The sequence below is a fragment of the Petaurus breviceps genome, unplaced genomic scaffold (assembly GCF_028583685.1).
Source record: "Petaurus breviceps papuanus isolate PSGF00001 unplaced genomic scaffold, PetGlider_PUasm1.0 90925, whole genome shotgun sequence".
NCBI classification, from domain to species: Eukaryota; Metazoa; Chordata; class Mammalia; order Diprotodontia; family Petauridae; genus Petaurus; species Petaurus breviceps.
Window position 1 is genome coordinate 9,732,415 of NW_027187380.1, and position 21,615 is coordinate 9,754,029.

A 21,615-nucleotide genomic window follows, 5' to 3' on the forward strand; every position below is an offset into this window, starting at 1 on the left:
TTCACACAAACGGTCAGAGGCAGAACCAGATGTGAACCCAGGTCTTCCAGCTCCACATTTCACATGCACTGCTCTAACTTTCCCCATAACAATCCTGTGGGATAGGTCATGCAAGTGTGATTATTCAAATTTTAAAGATCAGGCAACAAGCATTTATTATTCACCTTTTGTATACCAGGCACTGTGCTAGGTGGTGAGGATAAAAAGAAAATGAAATCCTTTCCATCAAGAGGTTTAGAAGAGGAAACTAAGACCAAAGGGTATTTCACAGTTTGTCATGGTTAACCAGCTCATGAGTGCTGGAATCAGGTTCTGAAGTCAAGTTTCCTATTGGCAAATTCCACTTTCTTTCCCCAGCATCATGGTGCTCTGGGATAGGAAATGTCTGACTTCAGAGTTGGAAGCCAGCTGGGGTAGAGGGGTTATAAGATGAAGCATGTACCATCCAGCTCCCGAGAGAGCTTGAAATTTTCCACTAACTGAATCTATGTTGGAATGCCTTCTACTACCCACCCTTGGAAATTCCCCTAATCCTGACCTTTAGCTATTTGGTCAAGTAAGATAGACCTGTATTCTAGCACCCTATGAACCAGGCAAGTAATTTCCCATCTCCAAGTCTCAAGTCTCCCCATGACCAAATAGCTAAGGGGCTGTATGACAGCAATCAGCAGATGGGACACCTTACTTCTCTCCTAACTCCCAGAGAGGAGGAACCAGGATAGGAGAAAGTAAGGCTGATGACCTTGCACAGCTCTGCCTCATTTAAATCCAATTCACTTGCAAGTCAAGACAATACACTCCTGATGTCTCTGGTCCTCTTTGAGAATGAAGGATGCACAACAACGCCCCCCACACACACACACACAAACACACACACCAGGCTGACCACCCTCAGTTGCTAGGCAACAGGGTTACTTCCCTCATTGGTGCTTTTGGCAGCTGCCACCTCTCTGTGGATGAAGGGTCATTGGTGGGTGAGAGAGATAGCAGAGGTGACTAGATCAATGTTGATAAGCTCTTGCTCTAGGCATGAGGACTTTCCTGTTCCTTTCCCATCCTGGACTCCTCCCACATAGCCCTGGAGGCCATCATATCAGGCAGTGGAAAAATCAGTTTCTTCTCTGGATCTATCCCATCCAGAGCCTAGTTGCATGCCTACACTGTGATGCTCTCTTCTAGTCCCACATCTCTTCAGCCCTATTCTCCTCACTCCTACCAAATCCCTCTTTCTTTCACTCTCTACAGCCCCCATCTCATGCTGGGGTGGGATGGGGGGGCAGAAGCACTCAGGGGTGATACTTAAAGAACATATGCCCAGACAAGGTGAACAGAGCACATGCCTGCTCCAGTGGGTTGGGGGTGGGAATTGGGGGGGGGGGGGAGGGAAATATTTTTTTTGAGCAAAATTCCAGATTGTCAGCACTACAAACAATCAGGGAATACTGGGGTAGAAAGCAGACTTGAGCTTGCCAATGGCTTCAGGAAATGGGGGTGTAAATCAAGTCAAGTTGACAAGCACTTATTTGGTGCCTACACTATGCCAAGCACTGTGATAAATGCTGGGGATATAAGAAAGATACAAGACAAGAGAGTTCCTGCTCTAAAGGGGCCCATATGGTTATGGGGAAGCAATACACAAACAACTACATGCAAACAAGATACATACAGGAGAGATTGGAAATAAGCAAAAGAGGGAAGGTATTATCATTAAGTGGGATGGGGAAGAACACTTCTTGCAGAAGGTAAGATTTTATCTGGGATCTGAAGGTAGGCAGGGTAGGCAAGAGATGAAGATAAGGAGGGAGAGCATTCCTGGTAGGGGGCACAGCCCAGGAAAATACATGAAGATGAGAGATGAAGTGTCTTGCACCAGGAACAGCAAGGAAGCTAATTTCACTGGATTTGTGGAGAAGAGGAAGGTGTAAGAAGACTGAAAAGGTAAAAAGGGTCCAGGTTATAAAGGGCTTTAAAAGCCAAATAGAGGATTTTATATTTAATCCTGCAGGTAAAAGTGAGCCATTGAGTGGGGGAACAAGGGAAGGACCTTCAGAGTATGTGACATGGTTGGATCTATGCTTTAGGGGCAGCACCTGAGTGATCAAGGGAAACTTTGGGAGGCAAAGGGCACAATTTTCAGGCATATTACACACCAGAGTTGTTCATTCCTGCCCCCCCTTCCTGAGCCACAGTGTCTTGGGGCCTTTACTGACTCATATCAGGTAATCCTCTCTGACCTTGAATGTACCACTTCAGGTTATGTGATTCTCTGAGCATTATGGAATCATTTCCCTTCAGTTTCCTTATCTGTAAAAGGAGGAAATTGGACTAAGGTGTCTGTGCCTCAGTTTCTTCTTCTGTAAAATGAAAGGGCAGAACTACATAAGTTCTAAGGTACCTTCCAGCTCTGAAATACTGTGATTCTATGAAATTCCAGGCTTACCAGTGTTCTTATTACACCAATATCTCATGGTACAGGGAACAAAGAAGGTGCCATTTTCTATAAGGCAGGATTTAGCATGAAGCAGGTCTGTCTTGGATCTCTGTCCAATGGGGTTTAGTTACTAAAGTCACAAAAAGACCTTGGAATCTAGACTCTAAGGACAGTACTAAATGCAATATCCTGGTAACTTATTCTTTCCTTTCCCCAGGAGGGAAGGCAAATCCCACATTCTTCCCTGGCATTTCTTTTGGTTAACCAATCCCATTCTCCTTTCCTCTTTAGAGATGCTACTTCTTTGTTTGTTCATTTATCAGTCACTTTTTGAGCGCCTACTGTGTTTAGAATTCTGGGTAAAGTGCTAAGGGAAATAAGAAAATAAATAAGTTTGGTTCTATAAACTATAACAAAACTATAACAGCATAAATGGGGTCTTACCACAGGGCATCAGCATCCAAAGGGGCATGCTTCCTCCCCAGATGGTGTGCTTCCTTAGGTTGGCAATTTCTTTTTTTTAATTTTTTTTATTATTATTATTATTTTTAAAGCAATTGGGGTTAAGTAACTTGCTCAAAGTTACACGGCCAGTTATTTCTGGATATGGTGGTAAGTATCTGAGCCCGGATTCGATCCCAGGTCATCCCAACTCTGGGGCCGGTGCGCTTACTCACTGTGCTACCTGGCTGCCCCTAGGTTGGCAAGTTCCATCCCTGTAAAGCTGTACCTCAGTTTTCAGGCTATGCTGGCCCTCATCACCATGTAGTAATCCACCATCCCCAATGGCCCACAAATATGGTGTACCTCTACTGGGATCTATTTTCCCTCCCAACCTTCCACGGAACTGAAGATCAGACTATCTGGACCATAGGCTATCCCTCTCCTGGAATATATACATATACATGCATACTATATATATATATGTATATATATATACACACACACATATAATTGTATGTATATATATATATATTATTCTATGTATTACCGGCACCTTTCCAACTATTGTTTGTCCCTAGGTGCCACTTTACTCGCCATCACATAGCTCATTATCTAGCTCTCTTGGTTTTGAAAGCTAGGACAAGCCCCCATTGTTTGACTCCCTGATCCTGACTGTCTTTTCCACTATTCTCCATCAGATTCCTGTGGGCTGTGAAAGACATGAGGGTGGGGAGAGATAAGAGAGGTGGGGAGCAGAGGAATGAAATTCAAATTTGATGGGTGTGCACACACACACACAGAGTTACATACATATGTGCATATGTGGGATGCTGACTTTAACAGGCTGATCCATATGGATTAAGTGACTTGCTTTACAGAGCAGAAGTGTTTATGAAAAGTTGGGTGAAGATTGAACTTCTATCAATCACACATGATTTAAAACGCTCTATTTAAAAGAACCCTCTAGTGAATCCTATAAACCAAGGCATCCTTTTATACATGTGAACATTCACCTGTGTATATTAAAAACAGTTTGGCATTGAAAAGGTCAGCTTTTCTTAAGGGATGGCACAGCTGAATTCTGCTTCTATTCATCTGGGTAGAAAAGTAGGTATATTGAAAGGACCACCCTCACACTAAGCCTCACTGACCCTATTCCCACCCACTTAACCCTTCATTGACTTATCCCAACATTGACCTCATCCCTCACAGATACTATCCCTTCAAATTCACTCCACGTTAATATTAACTCCTTTTAATATCTATTCTCTAACAGAGATTCCTTCATCCATCTCTTATAGACCATATTCAGTGGATAGAGCACTGGACCTAGAATTAGGAAGACCTGAGTTCAAATCTGGACTCAGATATTTACTATATGATCCTGGGAAAGTCACTTCAATGCTGCCTGCTTCAGTTTCCTCATCTGTAAAATGGGGCTAATAATAGCCCATACCTTCCAGGGTTATTGTGAAGATAAAATGGAATAATATTTGTAAAACACTTTACAAAATTTAAAGTACCACATAAATATTATCATTATTCTTTCACACTCAACCCTCACAAATTCCATCCCTCATATTTATTCCTCACTAATTCTCAATCCTCTTAGACTCCGTCCTCTCCCAGATTTTGTCCCCTCACACTTACCTGCCACAGACTCCTTCCCTTCACATACTTTTTCTCCTCGTGCTCACCCTTCATAGATTCCCTTTCTGCCACAGAGACCATTCATTGTACCTACTTCAATCCAGACATTATTCCTTTGTTCTTCTAACATAGGTATTGTCCCTGGGTGCAGATGTGCTTCCTGAGTACAAGCTGCAGGCTCCCCGAATTCACCGATGGACCATCCTGCATTATAGTCCCTTCAAAGCTGTGTGGGACTGGCTGATCCTGCTTTTGGTCATCTACACAGCTGTCTTCACCCCCTATTCAGCTGCCTTCCTTCTCAATGATCAAGAGGAGTCCAGACACTGGAACTGTGGCTACTCCTGTAACCCCCTCACTGTAGTGGAGCTCATTGTGGATATTATGTTCATTGTAGACATTGTCATCAACTTCCGAACCACATATGTCAATTCCAATGATGAAGTGGTCAGCCACCCAGGCAAGATCGCTGTGCACTATTTCAAGGGCTGGTTTCTCATCGACATGGTGGCTGCAATTCCCTTTGACCTTCTCATCTTCCACACTGGTTCTGATGAGGTGAGAGAGACCTGTACCAGGTTACCAACTTTCGTTGACTGTCATGGGACACATCTATTATGTTCCTAGGATTTCCTCCATAGGGTTTCCTCCATAATAAACTCATAAAATATTAAATTTTAAAAATATCTTAGATGAAATATTCTCATTTTATAAAGAGGAAAACTGAGGTCCAGAAAAATTAATTCATAAAACAAGTAAATGGCATAGTTTCTGTGCTGGTGTCCTGATTTCTTATCTAATATCCTCTCCATTACAGTATGGTGCCTACTTTCAAACACTTTGGACGTCCTTTTTTATTTTTGTCATCCACATGTTACTTAGTGTTGTTAATCCATATTTGACAGGGTTCAATACCTTTTCCAAAGCCAATTAACCATAGTTTTCAGATTCTAGGTCAGTGGAAAAACTACTTAAGGACTTGGGCCAGAACTTTGCATTTATCCCCATTAAATTTCATTTTAGTCATATGATCATAGATTTAGTGCGAAAAGGGACCTCAGTGGCTACCTAGTTCAATCCCTTAATTTTTCAGAAAAGGAAACTGAGGCCAAAGGCTATGAAATGAATTTCACCCAGTCAGTAAGTGACAAAGGTGGAATATAAACCAAGGTATCCAGACTTCCAATCAATCAGTTTTCATCATACTTTGCTGCCTTCCAAATTTTATTTGGCACATGATTATAACTTGTTAAAATCTTTTTTGGTCCTATAATTTCTCAAATACTCTATAAGCATGTATTAAGCCCCTACTATGTGCTAGGCACTGTCATACAGATAATAATATTGTCAATTTTCCCTCTAAACTTTGTGTTCATCCACATATATGCTTATATATGTACTTGTCCAAGTTATTGATAAAAAAAATAGTGAGAAGCACAGATTGAGAACAGATCCCTGATATACTCTGCTAAGACCTCCCTATATGGGTCCAGTCATTCAACCAGCTTAAAAAAAAATCACTTAACTGCTATCACATCTTTCCATCTTATTCCTATTATGGCCTGAGAAACTTTTTCAAATGCTTATTGTTGTTGTTTTTGAGTCATTTTACTCTTTGTGATCCCTTTTTGGTGTTTTCTTTGTCAAGGATACTGGAGTGATTTGCCATTTCCTTCTCCAGTGGATTAAGGTAAACAGGGATTAAGTGACTTGCTTAGGGTCACACAGATAGTAAGTGTCTGAGATCAGATCTGAACTCGGGTCCTCCTGACTCCAGACCTGGTGCTCTATCCACTGTACCACCTAGATGCCCTTAAGTACTCCTCTATTCCCATACTCCCTTAATAATATATTCTAGAACATGAGTACTTAACCTTTTTTGTGTCCTGGACCCCTTTGGTAGTCTGGTGAAGTCTATGGACCCCTTCTCAGAATAATGTTTTTAAATGCATAAAATAAAATACAAAAGATACTGATTATCAAAGTATCTTAAAAATCAAATACAGGAGGGCAGAAAATAGAGCACTAGCCCTGGAGTCAGAAGGACCTGAGTTCAAATCTGGCTCAGACACTTGACACTTACTAGTTGTATGACCTTGGGTGAGTCACTTAACCCCAATTGCCCTGCCTTCCCCCCTCCAAAACAAATCAAGTACAGATCCTGGGTTAAGAAGGTTAATTTTTCCAGGCATAGTCTTGGTCTATAATTTGCAGCATATAACCACTTACTTTTTCCCAAAATTGGAAAATTTGCCTTTCTCCAGTCTTACAACTTTCCCACTTCACAAAATGTTTTAAAGTTCATCAATCATATCTATGAGTTACCTCATGTCTCTAAACTTTTTTAACTGTGTGGAAACATCGGTAAAAAATTTTTGAAACCACATCTCAAATTGGCAAATTCCCAAACACCTCCCCATTTACCTTAGGCTTCCACTCCCATAAACATTTTTATTCTGTCCTTTCCAAGTTCTAAGATCATTGTCCTTAGAAGATAACACAGATCAAAATGGACCTGATTAGTCATTCTCACTGACATCTGTTATCATCTCATCTATAGCAATCCTGGAGCAAGATTCTCCACTTGCCCCTAACATACATAATTCATTTTTTAAATTTTATTTTTTGTTGTTATTCTCAGCTCCAAGTTCTCTCCCTCCCATTACTCTCCACCACCCCCACCCACTGAGAAGGCACGAAATACGATATCCATTATACAAAACTCATGCACATTAGCCATGACATACATAATTTAAACATCATCCTTTTTTGTTTTCCTTAGGAGTTATTGCAGACAGCTTTAGTACTACTGACACAATTTTTATAAGACTGTGCTCCTCCTTCCCAGGGAAGGCAAACAGCAGGCTTCAAGCAGGTTCAGGGGACCAGACCTGCCCTCCCACACCCTCCCCCAAGCTCCTATTTCCAGGATATAAAAGGAGAAAGGCCTTTAGTTTTCCACCATCTCAGCTCTCAGCCTCTTAAACCATACTCCTTCTATGATCTAGGAAGGAAAAACGTAAGTTTAGAATTTACCTCCTCTGAAAAGTGTTCCGAAACTACCTCCCTCTGATTAAACCTCTACCCTATGCCCCTTAAGCCCCAACATAGTTGTGTGTAAGCTGTTCAGATCACAATGTAGCTAGAACTTGGTTTATGAGTCTTGGGTACTTGGCTGAGACTCAGAAAAGTAAGTTTCTTTCCTATATGGCTTCATAACTCTAAGTATCCAACACAGGATTTGAATATATGACTTCAAGTCCAACACTCTAGCTTACCATGTCTTGCTACATCCCAGCACTAACATAAGCACTTACATTACTATCTACAGCCTCACCTATTGCATTATAACTCTTCTTATAGTTTCTATATGGAGAAGGAAATGGCAAACCACTCTAGTATCTTTGCCAAGAAAACCTCATATTGGGTCACAAAGAGTTGGTTACAAGTGAAAAGACTGAAGAGAAATAGTTTCTATCATTTCTGTTTCATCTCCACCAACTAAATTATAATTTCCTCAGTGGTAGATATAGCAACTGAGGCAGGTAGGTGCTGCGGTCCTCATCTCAGGAAGATCTGAGTTCAAATCTGGCTTCAGATACTCACTAGCTATGTAACCCTGGGCAATTCATTTAATCTCTATTTACCTTAATCCACTTGCTAGGAAAACCCTACACAGGATAACAAAGAGTGAGATGTGTCTGAATGACTGAACAACAAGATATAACAGCTAGGTGGTACTGGGCCTGGACCTAGGAAGATCTGAGATCAAATCTGACCTCAGACACTTATGATCTATGTGACCCTGGGCAAGTTGTTTAATCTCTGCTTGCCTCAGTTTCCTCAACCATAAAATGGGAAGATTAAGCACCTACCTCCCAGGGTTGTCATGAGAGTCAAATGAGATAATTTTTGTAAGGCACTTAGTATAGTGACTGGCACATAGTAGGCACTTAATAAATGTTTGTTCTCTCCCCTTTCCCTTGTCCTCCCTTCTTCTTCTTTCATATTGTGTGGGACAGTAAAGACCCCTGCCCAAATTAAACTCAGAGGCTTCTCAAGGTAGAAAGTAGAAAGGAGTCTTGCAGAAAGGGTGACTCACATCAAGTGCATTCAATGCATTCTCAGTGCCAGACTGCACCAGACACAGAGAAGACAAATTCTTTTATAGACCCCTAATTGCAATATCCCTCCCTAACCCCTTTCCTCTTGGCCCATTATCATGAGCTTTGAGGGTACAATATAAACACAATAAATCTACCTCAATGACAGTGATGAAATACAAAGTAAGCAGGTATGGTTATTTTGTAAGTTTAGCAGTCCATTAACTTTGACACAACTCCTACATTTTGGGGGGCCCCTTTTCTTTAGATTAATGTACAGACGTGATCAAAGCCTGTGTCCTCGTCCTTGTTCCTGAAATACTTCATGGTCAGCTTGCCCTTAAAGTATAACTGGGCCAGGAACCAAGCAGATATGATTGTCCTGCAGATTTAGTATTCTAAGAATTCTTGTTCAACTCCCATCCTTGTTAGTGTCTTGACCTGGGTGAACATGCAGATGCATTTGCATCCTGTGTTCCCATACTCTTCTCCTGGAACACTTCAGGGTGAGTAGCTTGTTTTTACAGAAAAAAAAAAACAACTGAATTGAAAACCCAGCCTTAAATTCTATGAGGGTTCCCCAGCCTAAGAGTCTATGAGGGGTCTTCACCATGTCTCACACAATATCCTCCCATGTGCTTAATACAGGGTTGAGTATACAAAACATACCACTTGAATTATTGTTTACTAAGTCAGTGGATGGCAGCTATTGAGCAAGTGAATAGGTGAGTGAATGAATGAATCAGCAAATGAATTAATGACTACTTATGAACTAAAATTTAAACTCTTTATCCAGTCCTTCAGGTGTTCCACAGACTGGCTCTGACCTACCAGTCCAGCCTCATCCATCATGCCCCCCCCCTCACATTGCTTGTGCTCTAGCCATACTTAAACACTCTCCATCCGTCAGACTCATCCTGCTCTCTCCTGTCCTTTGTTTAAGAAGGTCCCTATGTCTAATTCCATCTGTTGAACACGACGTCGCCTCTCTTCCCTTAACCCTGACCCATCTCTCGCCTCCTCCATCAGCCCCTCTTCCCGGTAAAGGTCGTCTCTCACCTCCTCAGATTTCTCTTGGCACTTTTCCTAGCTTTCCTTGTCCCCTATCGGACTCTACCTAGTGCCCCATTTATTTGTGTAGACATGTTATTGTCTCTACTAGATTGTAAGTCACTTGAGCACCAAGACTGTGTCAGTTTTCATCTCTGGATCCCCAATGCCCTAAACAGTGCTTTGCAAATATAGCAGGTGTTTGAACAATGTAGTGTTGAAATTAAGTGAGTGAGTGAGTGAAGGAGGGAATGAGTGAATGCATTACCATATTGTTGCCCTGGGCTGCTCGCCCAATGCGGTTAGCAGGGCGCTTTATCCTTCACCTTTACCTTTACCCCAGACTACCACACTGATTGGGCTTCTAAAGACAGCAAGGCTGCTGCGATTGGTGCGAGTGGCCCGGAAGTTAGACCGCTACTCAGAGTATGGAGCCGCTGTGCTCTTCCTCCTCATGTGCACCTTTGCCCTCATCGCCCACTGGCTGGCCTGCATCTGGTATGCTATTGGCAATGTGGAGCGCCCCTACCTGGAACACAAGATTGGATGGCTCGACAACCTGGGGGACCAGATTGGCAAGCGCTACAATGACAGTGACCTCAGTTCAGGCCCCTCCATCAAAGACAAGTATGTCACAGCCCTCTACTTCACCTTCAGCAGTCTCACCAGTGTGGGCTTCGGCAACGTATCCCCCAACACCAACCCTGAGAAGATCTTCTCCATCTGCGTCATGCTCATTGGCTGTGAGTGAGGGCTTTCAGTGGGGCAAAGACTTCCTCCTTCCTGTTCTGCCTTGTCCTCTGCTCATCCTCTACCCACTTTCTCCCTTGGGGATTATTCTCACAATAGTGGTTGGGCAAAGTCTTGAAACTGGTCCCTGGTAGTATGTCAGTGTCTGTATCTTTGTTTCTGAGACAAAAGTTCTCACTGGTATCTCATAAAAAACAAAAAGCTTCATTCTTCCCACTGATTCAGGCAAGTTCTACTTTTGTTGTTATTTGTGTTTGAAATGATAGTCCTGGGTATTCTGTGGGATCTTTTTTTCTGATCAAAGTGACCTGAGAATAGGAAAAATTTTCCTGGGTTATGAGGGTTAAGAAGGGGTAGGAGGCCTCCAAGTAGTCTGTGAGATATCACCAAGTACAACTCAAGGTGTGCTGTTGTCTGGGATAGAGAAGAAAGCATTTTCCAAATTATGGGGGAACAAACATGGGAGAGAAATTGGAAGTTTGGTAGGGGCAGGGGGGAATTGAAGTATATGTATTTTTTTGGTCTGGACCTCTTATATGATGCATGTGGAAATTACTACCACCTATATAAATCAGCAACTCATCTTTAACTTAAAGTCTTAGAGAATTGATTGGCACTCCAAGAAGTAAGGGACTTGTCCATAATCAAATAGTTAATAGATATCTGATATAGGGCTTGAACCTAGATCTTCCCAGCTCAAAGACTAGCCCTCTGTCCACTATATCATATGATCTATCAATACTTTTTGTTTATGCCCTTTAAATATTTAAAAATCATTTTGTTTGTTGGTTCCACCATCACCACCACCACCACCCCTAATCCTGTACGGTAAATGTAGCACCTGTAACTTATCGTGTATAATTTGGTTTATTTACAATAGCCTGTTTGGCAGAGTTGAAGATAAAATTTCAGGAAAAGAGATTTTGAATAGACTAAGAACAAAATGTACACAATGGGAAGAAAATATTCTTCCCCCTTTTGTTTTCCTTTTTCCTTGAATCAAAGTATGTCTAGGCTAGGAGGTCCCAGGAGAGAAGACAGGAGAGGGAAGAGGAAATACTGATTACTCATAGTGATTTTCTGCCAAAAACTTCCCAAGTGAATTGGAAAGTTACTGTGCTTTGGGGTAGGTGGGATTTTTTGTTTTTCTTGTTGTTTTTGGAGGGCTAAAAGGTGGCAAGTGGAAGTGGTAGCTTAGGGAATCCATAAGGTCTTTTGTTTCACGAAAGTGGTTGATGGTCCCTGACTTTTTGTTCCTCAGTCTCCATGGGAACCTGGGGAGAATGGAACCCTGAAGGTGCCTGGCTCCGGAAACCCTTTGGGAACCAGAAAGTTTTTTTAAATAACCTCAGAAAACCTGAGCAACAAGACCATTACAAGGGCTTTAGGCACTTGTCTCAGATGCCCAAAGGTGAGGGACATACAAAATCAAGAAAAAAAATCAAGCAAGCAAATATTTAAGTGCTTACCATGTGCCAGGTACTTTCCTAGGTGCTAGGGATATGGTGGTGGTGGTGGTGGTTGATATCCTTCATCCTGAAGAGGACCAAAATGACATCACTATGCTAGAGTCAGGTTCCAATGTATCTGACTGACTGATCAGACCAAGATGAGCTGGGAATGTTCTACCACAGGTCGGGCACAAATAGTTCATGTGAACATTTGGGGTGAATACTCTAAATTTGCATATCATGAGTTGCCTTTGAACTGTTTCAATTCTACTAGGGATATAAAAAGAGGCAAAAGACAACTTCTGCCCTTAAGGAGCTTACAATCTAATGGGGAGGGAGAAACAAAGCAAGCTATCTATAGGATAAATGGGAAATAAGGAACAGAGAGAAGGCACTAGAACAAAGAAGGGTTGGGAAAGGTTTCCCAATAAAAGGTCTACAACTTTCCCAAGCAAGATGTGAGTTTAGGTTATGAAGGCAAAATGTTGGCAAAATTATTTTCTATGCCTGGGGTGTATAACTAACTAGTTATAGTGCTACCATGCAGGAGTTGTTTGAAGTTGCAGAGGGCCTGAAGGAAGAGTGCCTCAGTGGGTCTAGGAGCTTACCCTCAACCTCCCCCCCATAACCCAGGATGTTGAGGCTGCTGGGTATCAGGGGCTCACCCTCTGCTTCTCCCCTCAGCACTCATGTATGCCAGTATTTTTGGCAATGTGTCCGCTATCATCCAAAGGCTCTACTCAGGCACTGCTCGCTATCACACCCAGATGCTTCGGGTCAAGGAGTTCATCCGATTCCATCAGATCCCGAACCCACTACGTCAGCGCCTTGAGGAGTATTTTCAGCATGCTTGGTCTTACACAAATGGTATCGATATGAATGCAGTAAGTTGGAAGCTGGGCATGGTGAGATACAGTAGGAAGGTAGAAAAGTGAAGGAAATATTCAGGTGGGGGGTGTGGGGCAAGGAATACTGACTGTATATAATACAATGGTGATAGTTTAAAAAAAACAAGTTTCAGATAACGTCTAAACTAAATGAAGAAAGAACAATTAGGAAGCACATACCGAGTATTTTTTCTTGAACCATCTGTTCAAATGGTTTTTTGTTTGTTATACTTGACAGTACTAATACTGAGACATGATGGTTCATTTGCTGAACCAGGATCTTTGGTGTGAAAATACAAACACACAAAAAACTATTATTCTCAGGAAGAAAAGGCAAAACACAAGTACAATACATGGGTTTGCTAATTGCTTTCCTTCACCTTGAAAATTATTTGAAGGTTGAGTTTTAGTTGTGATATGGACGTAGTGAGAGGCATGTAGTTGAGAGCTGGCCTTAGGAAAACCTGGGTTCTAGTACTGCCTCTGGCACTTTGACTGTGTGACCCTGAGCAATTCACCCCTTAGCACAACTCTCTGAGACCAGAAGTTACGTTACTTATCTATATTAGTAGAAAGGAGTTTCCCTATCAAGTGCGCTCTATACCAATGAAATTCCAGGTCCAGACCAAATCCACATATTGACCCTATTTAGTTCTATGCTTATGGCCCAGAACCCTCAGTCCAGTCATGACTTACCAAAGGGAAATGAGGAAATGTCGAGTTGGGTGCAAAAATAATGGTACTATGGCAAAAGCCACTGCCTGGGAGCCAGGACTCTAGATTTTGCTTGCAGCATTTGGGGGGGGGGGGGCCAAAGCAATTGGAGTAACATGACTTGCCCAAAGCCACACAGCTAGCAAGCATATCAAGTGTCTGAGGTCAGATTTGAACTCAAGTCCTCCTGACTCCAGGGCCAGTGCTCTATTCACTGCACCACCTAGCTGCCCCCAGCATTTTTTGTGATGGTCTGGTAACTGGAGATGTATCCCATATCTCTGAGAGTTTCTTTCCTCCTTTAAGCAGAATGGAATCTTTGAACTCTCCTTTCTAGGTAGTTTGAAAATATAGTCTCTTTACTCCCCAAACCCAGGCAGGTACCCTGCAAAGAAGAAAAGATCTAGCAAGCATTGCCATCGTCACCAAAGTCCTCTATCTTAGATACTTATTGGAGTTGGAGTCAAAGGACCTGAATTCAAATCCACCTCTGTTATTAATTACCTCTATGACCTCAAGCAAATTATTTCACCAGTGGCCATTTTCTTTGTTACCCAAATTTCCAGATTAAGAGTTGAGAGAAGGTACAAATAGGCTAGCACTGATAATGGTAGGTTTTACAGTTAAAAGGAAAGGGAAGAATCATTTACAGTCATATGCCCTGAGATACCATACTAGGGACTTGCTAGCAAGTCTGAAATGCTTTGATTCTATTTCATTATGCCAGAAAGGCAGCTACTTAGCTCTTTAATGTAGGCAAAGTGTTTTCTTCCCTTGAATGAGAGTGAGGAGAAGGTAGATGAGTGATGTGTTAAGATCCTAACTTTATATCTCTCCCACATCCCTGGAACCTTGTATAGTGCTCTGCACATATAGTAGGTCCATAATAAATGAATGAACATGATACAAGAGAAGGCAAGTGAGTAACTGGTAGCTAAGGTGTGAGGGAGAGAACTATTACTATTTCTTCTTTGCTCCTAGGTATGACAGGATACCCCACAGTTTGGGGGAAGCTAGGTGATGCAGTGGATAGAGTGCTGGACTTGAAATCAGGAAGACTCATCTTCCTGAGTTCAAATCTGACCTCAGACACTTACTAGATGTGTGACCTTGGGCAAGTCACTGTATACCTCAATTTCCTCAGTTGCAAGATGAGCTGGAGAAGGAAATGGCAAACCACTCTAGTATCTTTGCCAAGAAAACCCCAAATGGGATCATGAAGAGCCCAACACAACTAAAATGATTAAACAACAACATAACAAGGTCCCTTCCAACAACAAAAAATTCTATTCTGTGTCCATTCTTAATATTTTTGCCTTTTTTTCCCCATGGATGGAGGTAGAGGGTAGTAGGTGACTATAAAGCTCAGGGTTTGACCAAGGAATCCTCTAGATTTCTACTGCCTTTCCCTTTCCTCGTTTTTTCCAATTCCTTTCCCTCTCTTCCCTTTCTTAAGGATTCTGGTTTAGTCTTTTCCCCAAAACACTCCAAACTCCAGAACTAAGCTGAGGCCTTTATTTTAGTAACCATTCTGGTATTTGATGTAGCGTTCCTCAGGGTTCCCTCAGGACTGACAACTTCCTCTGATTGGCAGTGACCCCAAAAGTTAATTCTATTCCTGGGAACCTTTCCCTAAAGACCAGGCTCTCCTTTTTAACCCTACTTTTCCTGTCACCCCTGATCCTGTTCCCCTGTCCCTTTACATCCCACCCTATTCCACAGGTGCTGAAGGGTTTTCCTGAGTGCTTGCAGGCTGACATATGTTTGCATCTGAACCGCTCTCTGCTGCAACACTGCCAGGCTTTCCAGGGTGCCAGCAAAGGCTGTCTTCGCGCCTTGGCCATGAGGTTCAAGACCACACATGCACCTCCAGGGGACACACTGGTGCATTATGGGGACGTGTTGACCACACTCTACTTCATTTCCAGAGGCTCCATTGAGATTCTCCGTGAGGACATTGTTGTGGCCATTCTAGGTGGGGTGGGCTAGGCAGCCCAAGATAGGGAACCAGTGGACCAAGAGAAAGAGTGGTCCTTTTAGTCTCCTACCCCTCTTGTGCTCATGCATTCCTAGAGAACATGTCCTGGTATCTTCTCTATACCTCTGTCTGGCCAGATCTCTCTGTCATTTGAGGCAGCATCACATAGGTCAAAAATGTTGGGACTTCCTCTGGGAAGGGACAGGTCATATTGAGTGGTTCCCTCCCTTCGTAGTTGAAATCCTCCTTGAACTCATATTACATAAGGATTAATAGAAGGAACTGAATGTTTAGCCTGAAGCAGAAAAGAGTAGGGAGAGGAAGGAAGTATGAATATAACGATCTTCAAGTATCTGAAGATCTATTATATGAAAGAGAAATTGGATTTGTTTAGCTTGGCCTGAGAGACCAGAACTAGAAACAATGGGTAGGAATAGCAAATTTGATGTAAGTGAAAAATTCTCAAAAATCAGAGCCAACCCTAAAATGGAATGGAAGTTAGGGGGTCCTCCTTCTTCACACAAAGGGTGAATGTCCATTTGTTGGAGATGTTGCAGAAGGGGTTCCTATATACAGAGAGAGCGCATGGTCAATGGTTTCTCTATCCATTACAACATGCTTCCTCTGCCCCCCCCCCTAAATTGTGCATAAAAACAATACACAAATAATCTGTGACTTTGTCAATATTGGGAGCTCCTCTAGGACGTGCGTGTTAGGTACTCTTTTGGCACTCTACCAAACGATAACATTTATAACTTAACAGGTTAAGTCCTAGGACAGTTATTTCAAACTCAGAAAGGTTAAGCCACTTGCCCAAGGTCACATAAGAAGCTGGCCCTCAAGGTAAGTAAGTGTATGTCAGTGAAAGGATTTGAACATACCATATAGCATATGCCCAAGATAGGATTTGAATCTGTACCTCAAATGGCATACTGTAGCACTCTGCCAGGCTGCCCATATAATCACAGGTGTTTATATAATGCTTTAAGGTATTATACTTTTTTTTCCCAGTGGGAGAGATCATTCCCAAAAGCTTAGTTGCCCAGATAGAGGGGCTTTTTGGTCACAGTCATTCACAAAGACCATCTGCTGAGGTATAGAAGGGTTGTGATCTGATGGAGGAAGGGATTGTACTGATGCAATCACAGATCCCTGAAGGTTTCAGGGTTTTTGTTTTTGTTTTTTTTTTTAACAGTTAAGGAAGCTGAGGCTCAAGAGGTGAAGTGCCTTAAGCAGTCACACAATCCATCTTGTCTGTGAGCCAAGACTAGAACCAAGATTCCTGACTCCTTCCCTGTCCAGTGTTCTTTCCACTGGATCGGAGAAGGGAGGGGAGGGAGGGAATCGAGGAAATAAAGAAGATGTAGGATTGTTAAGACAGTCGATATGGAGTGGGAAGGGTCTTTGGAGGTCATTTAATCCAAAGCCCTCATTTTGCAAATGAGGAAACTGAGGCTTAGGGAAATTAAGTGCCTTTCCCAAGGTCACACAGGTAAGCAGCAGAGGCAGGATGTGAACCTAATCAGTGCTTTTTACCCTACACCACAATGTCATATGGAAATATATGTATGTATGTATGTATATATGACTGTATGCGTGCCTGACTATATTGTGTATACATTACTGTTTGTATATATGTATGACTGTATTATGTGTATACAGTTGTATGTATGCATTCATTACTGTATTGTGTTGCCTGAGTATGTATATGTGTGACTATGTATGTATCTGACTGTATTATGTTTGCATGGTTATATGTATATATTCACAATTACATTATGTGTGTATATATATATGCACACATATATTATACATATCATAGTTCTTTGCCCCAGGAAAACTTAGAAACCATGTAGACAGAAAAACTACTCACATATGTATATAGGGTAGCTAGGTGACTCAGTGCATAGAGCACTAGGCTGGAGTCAGGAAGACCTGAATTCAAATCCAACCAGCTGTGTGACCCTGAACAAGTCACTTTCTACCTCTCAGCCTCAATTTCCCAACTGTAAAATAATAATAGTACCTATATCCCAGGGTTGTTATGAGAAACTAGATAATATAGGTAAAGTGCTTTGCAGACCTTAAAGTTTTATATACATGCTGGCTATGACATGTCCAAACATGAAATATGGAACAATTTAAACCAAAGCATTTATTTTCATACACCAAAATAAAACCTTAAAATAAATTTAAGATCTTCCAAATTAGAAGGGACTTTAGACAGTATTTGTTCTAGCCTCCAGCTCAATGTAGGAATCCCCTCAAAGTTCCCTCTACGAATGGGAAAGAGGGAGCATTAATGAAGCCAGACACTTGCTCCCAAGGGCTTACCCCAAGGATGAGTCTAGAACCCTTACCTTCCTTCAAGAGGCATAAATGTATAGACATTTAAATTTAAAAGAAGTTCCCTTACTACCACTGTTATTTTCCACTCAAGTACCAACAGTTCTGGCCTGGAGCCAGTTGATTGTTCCAGACATTTGACTGTGAACAGGATACAGCAAACTGGGACTTGGGGTGGGAAAGGCACAGGGGCCAAGGAGTAGGGCAGTGTTTGAATGCTCATACATTCTGAGTTGGTAAATGATAATTCACAGTGGATTTTTAGCAAGTTGATTCTCCCTTTGGAGCTTCTATTTCCTCCTCTAGGTTGAACTAAATGTCTTCCTGGGTTCCCTTTAGCACTAAATCCATCATTCTATAATTCTACTTTGAAACTGAGAGCAAATTTGATATGATAAAAGGAATGTTCTTAATTATCAGGCCTTTGCAAGCAGAGAACAGTTGGTAGATTCCTAAGCCTCCCTGTGGCCCCAAATATCTCCTTCGTTGGCCTGCCCCAGGACCTGGAATTTTCACCATTAATCACCCTCTCTTTAAAGGTTAAGGGTCTATTAGGACTCATTTTCCTAGAAAGCAGACCCTGAGGACACAGAAGAGTAGGTTTTGATAGGACCATATGGTTGGAATTTGAATTGTTGGGTATTGTACAGGTGGCTTCAGTAAGGAAATATGGCAGGCAGGGACCAATGTAAGGATGCATGGCACTGGGTCACTATGAATAAAAATGGAATAAAAAAGGAAAGAGAAGGGATACAAGCTCTGTCCCTAAGGATTCAAGATTCTATAATCCCTGAGGGTCTAGAGGTATTTTCCCCATAGTCAACCATCATTTTCCTCAGAATTCACTCTAACAGAGCAATACTGGGACTGGGTCAAGTCCCCCAGTCTGGAAGAAGGTGGGTCAGAAGTTAGAGGGTCTGGGAGGGAAATCTGGGAAGAAGTGCTTGTGACTTGGAGAGCCATCCATCTCTGGGGGTGACATCTTGGGAGTAGAAGTTTCTATGCCAGGTCCCTATCCACAAGCACTTGTTTTTACCTTGGGCCAGCAGGGAAGAATGACATCTTTGGGGAGCCCATCAGCCTCTACACACGGCCAGGAAAGTCCAACGCAGATGTGCGGGCATTGACCTACTGTGACTTGCACAAGATCCAACGGGAAGACCTGCTGGAGGTGCTAGAAATGTACCCTGCCTTCTCTGAGAGCTTTTGGAGCAAACTGGAGATCACCTTCAACTTGCATGATGTGAGTCAGAGGGACTGCTCAGGAGGCATTCCACAAGGCAGGGGCATTAATAAAGAGGGTCAGCATAGCAACCCCATCAGACCAATCCCTTAACTAACTATTCTGTCACCCCAGGAAAGCACTACCAAAAAGTATCCAGGGACAAGAAGCATGAAACACACATCCAAGTCAACATTTTAAGACAAATCCAGTTGAGTATGGGAGGGGGAAAGACCTCAGACTTTAAAACCCAGTAACACATGGTAAATAGAAACCCTTGCATCAGTGGGATGGGGAAGAATGGGGGGCGGGGGGAGAAACACAGAGACCCTGGGATAACATGAGGTCATTTCAAGGGAAACCCCTACCAAGGGAAGAAGTAGGGTAGGGATACCCTCTGGTACCCTTCTATGTTAACTTACAATTCTGACTAGCCAGGTGCCAAGTAAGCTCAGTTGTTTCTACCTATTGAAGGAGAACAAATGTTGTCAGGAGTCCCTAAATTAATGCTCAAAACTCCAGTATCTCCACCCTCATTATGGGTACCACATCAGGCTGGCTGTTTACCCCTACCATAGCCCATCTATCATCTTTGAAATGGGCCTAGAGTACTCATCTCAGAAGATCTTTTTGATCACCATCTATATTACCAAGCAGGGGTTTAAAAGAAGGAGATTGTGTCAGAGAGCCCAAGTTTCTCCAACTGTTTGGTTTGAGATGGTGTGGTTCACATGACCACTAATGCTGCACTTCCAAGCTAAGGTTTCAGAAAAGTGACATCCCACCCCCACTACCCCAGGGGGTCCAAGAGGACAAGAAAATTCAGCCTAGTGTGAAAGGCATGAAATATAGTGGAAAGAACACTGAATTTGACCTGGATTCAAATGCCATTCCTGTTACTTATTTCTTTACTTGACCTGAGACTGATCACTTTTTTTTTTTTGCCTTTTGGAGGGCAATTGGGGCTAAGTAACTTGCCCGAGGTTACATGGCTAGTATTTTTGTGTGGGTGTTAAGTGTCTGAGGCTGGAACCGAACTCAGGTCCTCCCGACTCCAGTGCCAGCACTTTACTACTCACTGCGCCACCTAGCCGCCCTGAGATTGATCACTTCTTATGATCATACATCTTGAGTTGAAAGGGACCTGAGAGATTTTCTAAACTTTTTCCACTCACTGACCCCTTCAGCACTTCTTAAACTGTGGGTGATGACCAGTCGAGACCCACAGTTTAAGAAGCTTGAGTTCTAGCACACCCCATGAATTTTAGAGATAAGAAAACGAAGACTTGCCAAGGAGTTAGCAATGAGTTATCTCACACAATCCGAATTGGCCAACAGGAAATTCACATGGGCTTCATGGTACAGATGAGGGCAAATTTAATATAGTATAAGGAGGGTCCCTAAATACCAGACCTGTGCATAAGCAGAGATTTGAACCACTGCCTAACTCCAAATTCAAAGCATTATACTATGCTGCCTCCCTTACTGAGCTTTCACTTCCTTATCTGTAAAATGAGAAAACTGGAGTAGGTCAGGGATTCTAAACCTGGGGTCCACAAACTTGTTTTTTTTTTAAATATGTACTTTGATAGCTGTATTTCAATACAATCAGCTTCCTTTGTAATCTTATTTCATGCATTTAAAAACTTTTCTGAGAGCAGCTGGGTGGTCCAAGGGATAGAGCACCAGCCCTATAGTCAGGAGGTCCTGAGTTCAAATGTGACCCAGACACTTACTAGCTGTGTGTCCCTGGGCAAGTCACTTAACCCCAACTTCCTCAAAAACAAACAAACAAAAAACTTTATTCTGAAGAGGTTGCCAAAGATATAAAAAGATTAAGGACCCCTGAACTAGATGATCTCTAAGATCTCTACCATAAAGTCCTATCAGTGGAGTTAAGAGGAAACTCCTCCCCTGGCTATTTGGCAGGCTGGCAAAGTCATGGTGGTGCCAGGACCCCTGAGTTCAGTTTCTAGTTCTGTCTCTGACTGTGTGATTGAGGGATAGTAACACTGCTTCTAAGAGATTCAGGTCCTTTCCATTCTCTCTCCCCCAGACACACACTACTAAATCTTTTAGAACCAAATTGTTGGAGAAGTTGGCGCTAATACCTCTGGATTGGCTATTAGCCAGTGCTAATGAGACAGGGCCTTCTTTATGAGTTTGTATCCTGGAGGGCTTGACCATTCTTTACCATGACACTGACTTCCCACCCCCCATGTTGGAATTCTTGGCTGGTTTTCTTCAAAACCATTTCTAGTGATATCAGGCCCAGACCCATCACCAGCCCTACAGTCACAATAGATAGACAGACAGACAGACAGACAGACAGATAGATAGATAGATAGATGGATGGATGGATAAATGCAAATATACATATATACATACATACATACACACATATGTATATACACACAACAGACACTTGGTAAGAATCATATTTCTGGGCCCAGCTACCAAGGAGAATGGTCTACCATGGGGTACTGAGCACCCTAAGGCACATGGCAGGTTGGGTAAGGCCTCTTCAGTCCACTGGCTTGACCAGTCTTGACTTTGTCCTTGGTATGGAAACTAGGCTTCCTTGTCCAT

General features: G+C 42.4%; 1 protein-coding gene across 1 annotated transcript in view; it reads left to right on the forward strand.

Annotated features, from left to right (window-relative positions):
* KCNH6 (potassium voltage-gated channel subfamily H member 6) overlaps window positions 1–21,615 on the forward strand; it is a 43,490-nt gene that overhangs the window by 12,294 nt on the left and 9,581 nt on the right. Inside the window, 5 exon segments of the mRNA XM_069076854.1 lie at window positions 4,658–5,083; window positions 10,022–10,421; window positions 12,564–12,763; window positions 15,203–15,455; window positions 18,854–19,051. Coding sequence (XP_068932955.1) covers window positions 4,658–5,083; window positions 10,022–10,421; window positions 12,564–12,763; window positions 15,203–15,455; window positions 18,854–19,051 — 1,477 coding nt within the window.